Below are 10,680 nucleotides of genomic sequence, written 5' to 3' on the forward strand. Positions count from 1 at the left end.
AAAAATAAATTAATAAAAAAACAACATTTAATGCCCTGGCAAAAAACAATGATATGTTGTTTGTTAGGAATTGATAAGATAGTCACCTAAATAATGTAAAATGTTAAAAGATTTTAAAAGAAAAACCAATTAATAATTGACCACATAGCCAAAGATACTTGGAAAACTGGAAAATAGTGCTGTATTGTCTATGTCTGCTAAAAATTAAATATTATTAAAATACTAAAGTAAACAAATTATATATATTTAAAAAATTAAAATTAAAAACAAAACCAAAATTCGAACATGTTATAACAACGTCATTAAGGAATTGGTATTTGAGCCTTTTTTTTTTTTTTTAATATGTACTTATCATTGTGCTTTTATATTTATTTTTTTAGAACCTTCCTTTTGAGTTTCTATTTCTTTGTAATTTTTTTTTTTTTCAGTCGATTTGCAATTTTTTTCTTGAAAATATATAATTGTTCACAGAAATAAGAAAAAAATGAAATAAAAAATTGCGTTAAAATTTATAGGTTGATCTAGACGACTTAAGACATAATAAATGTAAGTAATAAATTTTGTTTTTTTGACGAAAGTAAGTAATTAATTCACTATCTCATTTTTTAAATATTATGTCTTTAAAATATTTTTATTAAAAACTGGACGAAAAGGGAGGGGAAAAAAAAATTCAAGAACTTATACTAAAACAACAAAATAAAAATTGATCAAGCTACCATTTATATTTATTATCTTTTTTTTTTATCAAAATTTTTTTTTTAAATTTTTTTAACTTCTTTACGCTATTTGATTCCACACCTCTTACATGGAAGAAAAATGGACTTTTACCAATAAAGAAATTATTTACTAATTAACTTCTTTTTGATAAAATTTACTAATTAACTAAATATAAAACGATTTATTTTTCTAATTTATCAGGGAAAAAAAAAAAAACAAAATATTCGACAAACAATAAATTAAGTTGGCTGGAATCAAAACTATATATTTAAACATATTTAAACATGAAAGTTCAGAAGTACTTCACAAACTAAGTGAAAAACACACAACACAAAACAATTTATTTTTCTAATTTATCAGGGAAAAAAAAAATTGGAAAACGATAAATTAATTTGGCTGGAATCAATACTATATATTTAAACATACAAGTTCAGAAGTACTTCATAAACCAAGGGAGAAACACCCCACACACAAGAGCAAAATGTCTTCGACAATTAAGGCCATATTTCATCCTGTTAACAACTCCAACACATCCAAATCTTTTTGGGGCAACTTTCTATCTTTTTGGGATGAAATAATTATCATAAATTTTAAATGGACCCAAATACCATTGGAGACAGAGTAGCTTACTTCTAGGTAGATACTTATGCAATATATGAAAAGCTTGGCACACAGAAAGTTCTAAGCTTTTATTAGTGAACCATATAACATTGTGCTCCAAATCTGACAAAAGATACTCAAAATTCTCAACAAGTTTATGAGTTACTAGGAGACAATATTAAACATAGCAAAGGGCCTGTGTCTAAGTGGCTTTCCATGAAGAAAGCGGCGGGGTGTCCGAATATTTATAAGTGTTACCAACAAAGTCACTCGCATATCTATCACCCTTAACAGCATCAACTGATGCCAAAGCTTCAAGCTCTGCCTTCTCTTCTGGTGTCAGTTTAACAGAAAGAGCTCCAATGTTCTGGTTAAAATTCTCGATTTTGGTAGTTCCGGGAATAGGACAGACATCATTTCCTTGGTGATGAACCCATGCCAGAGCCAACTGCGATGGTGTGCATCCTTTTCTTGCTGCCATTTCATTCACCCGCTCGAATATTGTTTTGTTGTGCTCTAGATTTCCTGGTTGGAACCTGGGTAGATGCTGCAAGCGAACGTACACATTTCACATTACAATTGAATTGGATTTTATCAAAAATCACATCATAACATAAGAAGTACCATTCAATGGCGGTTGATTAGCATAGTCTAGCAGAATCTTGCATTAAAATGATGAACTTTATTGGCATTCTCTTAGCCAAAGCTTTATGTTTGAAAGCACTAATGTTATAATTAAGAACTGTATTTAGGTGAAAATTGAAAAACCTTTCGATAGTCTTCCTTGGTCAGTTCGTCTAGTAATTTGGGTCCGGATGACAGGAACCCTCTACCTAAAGGACTGTATGCTACAATGCCAATTCCAAGTTCCCTAATAAAGTATAGAAAAAGAGCATTAGTACATGAACAGCTACTTCATGAATAAAATTACTTACTTTTCCGCTAAGCCTCACCTGCAGATAGGAATTATGTCTTCCTCCACATCTCTCGACCACAAGGACCACTCCAACTGCACGGCTGTTATTGGATGAACAGCATGAGCTCTTCTTATTGTTGCACCAGACGCCTCAGATAGACCAATGTATTTTATTTTACCCTCTTCAACTAATTTCTTCAGCTCCCCCACCTTGTTAAACAGAATGTTAATAATATTAGGAAAAACTCCCAATAACATGCTTTATTTCTCAAAAAATATCTGAAATTTTGAAGCATACTCCGTCAAATCCCAAAACATTAACAGCTAATCAGAAAAGTATATAGCAATTGAAAGCTGCTTCTTAAATTTTGGACAAAAACCAATGCAAGGGTTCAAGGAGTTGATCATCTTTTCTAGTAAACTTAAAACAAAGTTTTTAAGAACTGGACCAAAGTAAATACTAGATAAACCAATGAAAGAAAAGTTCATCCTAGTCTCTGTCTCTCTCTGTTTCTGTGGGTGACTGTCTTCGAAAAGTAACTCGCTTATTACTAGCACTAAACAAAATATGTATTGTCTGGACATTAATCTCCATTGACACACAGTCCTAAGCTTAGATAGACATTTTTCTCAGAAGAGAGCTCTGTCTGAGTTTGGAATAAAATTGGAGTTGGTCATATAAAGAAAAACTAAAAATGCATCCTACGCTAATTAATTAATTAATTAATTACCCATCAATACATTTTTTCTGTGCGTGTAGACAAAGAGATGATATGAGAGAGAGAGAGAGAGAGAGGAAACTCCAGCAAGATAAACAGACCGTGACTTCAATTGGGACCCTGGTGTCGATCCGATGCTGGTAATAGAGATCGATGCTATCAACACCAAGCCTCTTCAAACTGCCCTCACAAGCTGCTCTCACATACTGAGGATCGCCGCGAATCTCCCTCTTTCCGTCGGAATATCTTAAACCAAATTTAGTAGCAAGCTCTACTTTTTCCCTCACTCCATCTTTCAGTGCCTGCCCAATTTCAATTCACCAATTCAAAATCCAAAACTGATCCAACATTTAAAAAAAAATTCTTATATTGAAGTGGATATGTCTGTGTTAAAAATTTATACAACTCAATTCTGGTCCACTTCTCGAAAACAATGGTAGCTAACTCAGTTAATGTATATAATCCAATTCCAACCAACTTTTTTAGAATTTCCAAGTTTTCCAGATCAGTGTTATCGGAATTTTTTAAAAGTAGAGAAGAAAGAAAAAATATATATATATACAAAAAAGGAAAGAAAATGACAAAAAAGAGAACGGACCTTTCCGAGAAGGATTTCGTTGGTGAAAGGACCATAGACGTCGGAGGTATCGAGGAAAGTGACGCCGGAGTTGATGGCATGGTGGATGAGAGATATCATATCGGATTCAGGCTTTGGAGGGCCATAGAAAGCCGACATGCCCATGCAGCCAAGTCCTTGAGCCGATACCTCTAGACCTTGTGAACCGAGCTTGATTCTTCTCACTTGCGCCATTTTCTTACTAATCTCTCTGGATTTTCAGACATACAGATTGAGAGCAGTGGCACTTACACTTTCACATGCACACATATATATAAAGGTGGATGGATGGGAGGGATTAATCATAAAAGGTGAGAGTGGTGGAAAGTGGTAAAAAAGAACAGAAAATGGACATTTGGAATTTGGATGGCGTAAGAGCATACGTTTGTTTTTTGTTTGGTGAATGTAAGAGCGTACGTTTGTTTTTTCCTAACTACAATTAATTATAAAAAAAAAATTGAATTAATTAGAACTATTGGCTTAATTTCAAGTATCGAGTCTTTGAAAGAAAGAGCAAGGACCATTGTGATTTCTTACCGGCCATTGAGTTTTATTGCCGCCTATTCATCTACGGAGACCTTAACACTGCTTCCCAGATAAGCAGTTCCATTGGATGGCGTAAGAGCATACGCTTGTGTGTGTTTTTGTGAATGTAAGAGCCTACGCTTTGTGGGTTTAGCGAATAAGAGAATGCTTTGGTCACCCGCTGCAACCAACCCAATAATAATCGCCGGTGCCAATTAACCACCTGTCAATCCTGAGAAGGTCAATAATAATAAACAACAAAGACTATTTTATGCAGCCTCAAGTACAATGTATGTGCCAAATAAATTATATACCTAATCATCATGTAACTATTTCATTAAATAAAAAATGTTAGTGCTACATCACATCCGTAATTCAACATTCTATAATGATTCTTCAAAAATAATAATAATAATAATAATAACAAAAAAAAAATTGTACAGTGATTAAAAAAAGTAAAAACATTTTACAAAGTGAATCCCAATGGGCACGGTCAATGGTACAAAAACCAAATTTTTTTTTTTTTTTAATAAATAATGACCCAAGTGGGTAAATCCAACGACATATAATTTTGTGTAGTGTCTATCAAAGCAAAATATGTTGATCCCATATGGATTCTAAAAATAAGAAAAGAAACTTGCTTTTTCATCAATACCTATATATATATATATATATATATGTATATGATATGGGTAAATACTCCTTGGCTAAAGAGACCCGTAATTACCTCATTGGCCTATTTCAGATTCTGATCCAATAATACCAAACTATGAGACCTTTGTTTTATGAAAAACTTGCCATCTTCGAAGTTCGTATGCAAGTCTAAGTCCAAGGAATATGGGGAGCAAGTATTAAGCAGTGTGCTCACTAATTAAATGGGATTAAGCTAATGAATTAAGCCTGCTAGTATATTATTCCCTTGCCACAGGTCTTAGCAGACTGAACAGTAAATCGTAGATGCATTATCCAATCTTTATTAGGGGAAGGTTGCTATAAAAATGTATTAAGAAGAACCCGTAAGGTAAGCAAAGAGATGACAAGACCCGTTTTGGAACCCTTTTAAGATCTCTTGAGTGGTCCTGTCTAGTGGAGTTCCACCGGACAATCCCTAGAGAATATCCAATGGAATCTCACCTTAAAACGTAAACAACGAATACTAGCAATATCAATAATGCCTCAATATATAAATATAAAATAAATTCACAACAGCACAAAGTTCACAACCGACCTATTGTACCACAAGCTATAACTACACCCATAAGTAATATGGTCTGTACTGAATTTAATATTTAAATCAGAGCATTCTAAGAATGTTAACAAAGTTTAGAAGTACAAATAAGAAAAAAACGATGTCTGGAAAGATAAAGGTAAGATAAAGAAAAGATAATACTGCTACCATCATGGGAGGAACAAAGTGACAGACTGTGTGCGAGGTAGACTACTACTAACTGTCTGAACCTAGGGGAAATGATTTAAAATAATAAAACATAAGATAAAGAAATCTCATTGAGTAGCATAGCATAATAGAAAAATAATAATTTATTTTTGTAAAATCTTTGTCTCAAGACCTTTCGTTCTTGTTTGAAAGTGTCCCGTTTAAAAATCATTTCACAAAATCCAAACTTGTATCACAATTCAATATCATGAAATAGATGCTAAAAATGTATAAGGTAAATAATCAATATAATATTATAAAATGCCTTAATCAAGATGTAAAAATTGAGTGTAAATATTATAAACGCAGTTCCACAAAATTATTACAAAAGTACAGTAATAACCACAATATTTGAAAACCATCAATATACTTAAAACATATACAATGTACCATTCGATATACCAATCTGTAAACTGTGGGATACACCCACCTTACGACCGTTAATGTACGAAATGTGTCGTGGAAAAAAAAAAAAACCGCCGGTACATACCCAACCTCACGGCTCGTGGCAATAATAAATCGTTGGATGAAACCAACCTCACGGCACCGTAGCAAAAATAAACCATCGGATAAACCTAGCCTTACGGTCTGTAACAATAATAAACTGTTGGATGAAACCAATCTATGATCTACAGTAAATATTTATTTAACTGATAGTTAAATTATTTTAACCATTTGTATTTTTATATGATTGAAGAATCACAATTTAGATTACTATTCCATGCCATGAAAATATAATGAATTCAATGGTTAAAATTGTACCAAATCAAAATAGTCTTTAAACTAGAAAATACTATAATACTATTACATTTGTGTAGAAATTAAGTCAAACCAAATTTCAAAAACAATGGAAAAGAAAAGAAAAATTAGATGAATAAAAAATGGTTGGTGATGAGTTTTTTTTTTTCCATTTTTTTTTTTTTTTTGCAGCATTTGCTGCACTGCCACTCGAACTGGGGCAGGGAGGGGGCAGAAGCATGGACTTGGTTGGCTTTGGTTGTAGAGAAGATATAAAAATACTAAAAAATATATACGGAATTTTAAATTCAATATAATATCCAAATTTAATATATCTATATATGTATATAATAATAATTTAGTGGACTTTTAGCTCACTTTTATTATTGTTTATCTAAGGAAAATATTAATTTAAAATATTTGTTTTATTTTTGTGTTTTAATATTAAAAACCTATTAAGGAAAAGTGAATAAAAGGAATTAAATTTTGAAATGGTGTTTAAATACACATGATTTTTTTAGAAAAATAAAAAAAATTTATGCATTTTTTTATCCAATACACAATATTAATTAATTTTTTTTTATCCTAATTAATTTTATGTCACATTGAATATCTTCACATCGGTAAGTTAGGTAATCCACTGAATCAAAACCATATATATCTATATATATGTATATATACTGTTTCAGCCAAAAAAAAAATAATATATATATATATATTTTAAGAATCAAATATAGTATCCAAATGACCATAGAACTATAATGTTTCAAGCAAACCATGTTGTTTTGTTCTATTACACAAAATGTATTTTTAGGGTGGATTTAGGAAATTTATTTTTTTTGGTAATTCCCTTTTAGCAATATTCATATTGACCATAAATGATACACAATTAATGCTAAAGAAAATTAATAGCTTTTAATATGTTTATTAACTTTTCATTTGTTTAGTGTAAAAAACAAAAAAGTCATTGACACTAAAAAAAAATTATTTGTTATTTGAGAAAATAATATTTGTCATCACAAATATATGATTATCAATGGAACTTATACGTCAGATAGTAATTTTAAATGATTATAATTAAAATGTTCACTTTTAAAAATTTTAGTGTAAAAAATAATATTATAAAATATCGTAATTAAAATTTAAAGGATAAGCTTAAGACTATTATCAATAGTAACAAATAGCAAAATTTTATTATTTAGTATGTAAAATATTTTAAAATCAAAATAACTTTTTATAAGAATTATCTATATTTATTTTATTTTTTAAAAACTAATATTGGAGTAATTCCATGAGCACACTCTTTCTCATTTCAACTACAAGTTATTTAATGGTTCAACGAACAAGAGAGCGGAAAAATGAAAAACCGTTTTTTTATTCCGTCCTCTATATAGGAACTTACAGAACAATACCAAAAAAAAAAAAAAAAAAACAAAAAAGTAGGAACTTACAGAATGAAAAAGAAAAGTGAAGTCCACAATCAATAGTAATACTCCATCCTATTCTATACGCTTCAAAAATACACCCCTCCTTTTTTTATTTTTTTATTTTTTATTTTTGGTGGTAAACTCCAAGTCAATATATATATTCAAAAAGAAAAAATAAAAAAAATAAAAATCAAACATGCTTGATCTTCAAAATCCTTATTGCAATAAATACAACATTGAATAAAAAAATTTACAAAAAATTAATCAAACATGACTTAAGAAAAAAAATGAAAAAAGAAAAAAGAAAAACCCTTTAACTTTTCTTATTTCTATTAAGCATTTGTTTATGACGAAAACTAAGCTAGTAAATTTTTATTTTTAATAATTTAAACTAATTTATATGGGTACTATGTAATTTTTTCTAAAAAACGAAAATTATTAAATAACTTTTGGTCCATGATTAAAATTGAATAATGATAACATATAGTTTTTATAATATATATATATATATATTTTTTTTTTTTATTTTTGCCCCCAACAGTATAAATTCCTGGCTCCGTCCCTGTGAACTGGTCAATCTTGAATTCTTGATGTTAATTGGAAACTAGACCTTCGCCGTAAGAGAATAAATGCAAGCAGACAAGAAATATTAGGGAAATAATGACACCTGAAAATATTTTCCACATGACTGATTATAATAAAGTACAGAAATTAATACGCTTATGATTAATCTTTTGGTGGGTATAATGGTGCAAGAAAATCCTTCCCTTCTTTTAGGAAACTAGAAAATAAGTTCTAGTGTTTGGATTATTTAATTCTGGTGTGGCCAAATATCTCTGCTGTCAATAATGAAGTAGTTTAGTGGAAAAAGTATTATGGTTCTGTTAATTTGAATAGATTAATGTTTAACACACATAATGGTATAAAAAATTTCAATGTCTTAGGGATATTGGATATTGAATGAAATACAATATATATATATATATATATATATAATGTCTTTTACTGAGGTTAACAATTAATGCCTACAATTCAAAAGGGTGTGTGCTTTGAAAATTTTCCCATAGCCTGCAACTCCAAATTAATGCCTGTGGGTGGTGTATAATTGGTGAGATTTTAATCTTGGCAATCAAGGTGGGGGGATTTGTAAGGCAGAAAGCTTGTCATAAACTACGATGTAAACGAAACCGAAACTGTTCAACATGCTAATCATATCACAATAGAGTGTTGCATTGCCTTTCAATTCAGTAGATCCATTGACAAGAGTTGGATATGAAATTTGCAAGGGTGAGATGTTGAAATGCAAGTGCTTCTATTTCGTAAACACATACTCCAACCCAACTCCACCATCAACATCGTTTGCTACTTCGTTCACAGCTGTCTGAATTTGTCAAAAACAAACATAGATTATTTTGGTAATGAATCTCCATAACTAGTACATAACTGGCAAAATTAGACAGAATAATCTCCTCTATATTATTTGTTAAATTATTTAAAAAAAAAAAAAACTAAAGGCTCTTATAAATAATCCCCATAAGTACAAACAATTTTAACTTAAAATCTTTATATTACTCTTTCAAATAAAGCATTATATACAATTTCTCATTTGTCCTTTAAGTTTTTCAATTTTTTTTTTCTGTAAATTTTTTGTATGCTTATGAATAAAGTGAACCTGCAAAGTAAGTTATAGGCTAAAAAGGAACCCAAAAAAAAATAATAATAATAATAGTAAAAAAAAAGGCTAATCTGCAATAAGAATGTTGTTAATTAATATATATATATACACATTATTTGTAATAACTTCACAATATTACAAATATATATATATATATATATAAAAACGCACACACACACACTCTCTCAGTAATCATAATCTTCTACTTACCTATGTTATAGTTTTTTTTGTTTTTTTTATGTGTGTGTAATGCGCCTTTAAATAATACATATTGTAGTTATCCCTAATAAATTTTGTTAAATATCTTAAATACTTGATATAAAGTAAAGAAAAATTAAATTCGAATAGTGTTAAATTAATACCCCAAAAAAAATAAATGTTATAGTTATATACATATATATATATATATGTGAAATAGTTATAGTAATATATATATATATATATATTTTTTACAGTTATGGTAATATATTAGTGCTTTAAAGATATAGGAAGCTTAAAAAATTAAGAAACACTCATTAAGAAATTAGCAGTGGCAATATTATATAAATCTATTAAAAAAATTAATATTTTAAACCATAACTATCAGTCTCAAAAACCAGCATGGCCCCACGCTGGCTCCGCCAGTGTTGATTGTATTTGACTTTGATTTTAACTGAAAAGGAAAGTGAAATCTTGCATTTGAAAATACTACTTTGGTACCAAATATAGCGCAAAACGTACAACATTGTCAAACTTTAAAAATGTGCACTCTGACGGTGATGATGAGGTTGGGATAACTCATAAATATTATATATTTAAAAGACGACAGATATTAATTGATTGTGTTTAATTTTCCTTTAATATTTTTAACTAAAAATAAATATTATATATTTAACAATATTATCCAAATATGACATAAGAAATGATGTCAAACGTAACTACTAGTGACGATGTTCGATAACTTGGTCGCAAAGCTATTAGATTTATGGCATATGACTAACTTTATTATCTTCTTTTTTAAAAAAATTTCAAGGTAAGTTGTCTAATTCAAAATCATAAGATTTAGACATTCAATTTTTTTTCTTTCTTTTGGGTCAAATTAGACATTCAATTTACATATATGATATCTGTCGAAAAAAAAAAATTCATATATGATATATTGCCCCAAAAAAACATAATAAAAAAGAAAAACTAATGAAATTACATCTATGCTAAAATTAAAGTCAATTTAGAATAGGATTGGGAGCTCATGAATTTTTTTTTTTTTTTGGGATATCCTTTTTTTTAAGTTTTTAAGATGAATTAATTATTTAATTGTCATCACCCCAAAAGG

General features: G+C 29.4%; 1 protein-coding gene across 1 annotated transcript; it reads right to left on the reverse strand.

Moving 5' to 3' along the window:
- Positions 1–1,381: 1,381 nt before the first annotated feature.
- On the reverse strand, positions 1,382–3,828 carry LOC107422160 (probable aldo-keto reductase 2). Its single transcript, XM_060816024.1, has 5 exons — positions 3,551–3,828; positions 3,054–3,254; positions 2,271–2,443; positions 2,086–2,188; positions 1,382–1,864 (listed from the first exon to the last, which is right to left on the reverse strand). Exons 1-5 carry the CDS (start codon positions 3,761–3,763, stop codon positions 1,520–1,522), a joined length of 1,035 nt encoding a protein of 344 aa, XP_060672007.1. The 5' UTR covers positions 3,764–3,828; the 3' UTR covers positions 1,382–1,519.
- Positions 3,829–10,680: the final 6,852 nt, after the last annotated feature.

This window comes from Ziziphus jujuba, chromosome 3 (genome assembly GCF_031755915.1).
Source record: "Ziziphus jujuba cultivar Dongzao chromosome 3, ASM3175591v1".
In the NCBI taxonomy this organism is placed as follows: Eukaryota; Viridiplantae; Streptophyta; class Magnoliopsida; order Rosales; family Rhamnaceae; genus Ziziphus; species Ziziphus jujuba.

Coding starts and splice junctions, on each gene's coding strand:
- LOC107422160 (XM_060816024.1), bottom strand. CDS start 3,763: ATGGCGCAAGTGAGAAGAATCAAGCTCGGTTCACAAGGTCTAGAGGTA. Junction 2,444..3,053: donor GGGTCCCAATTGAAGTCACG/GTCTGTTTATCT, acceptor CTGTTTAACAAG/GTGGGGGAGCTGAAGAAATT. Junction 2,189..2,270: donor GACATAATTCCTATCTGCAG/GTGAGGCTTAGC, acceptor ATACTTTATTAG/GGAACTTGGAATTGGCATTG.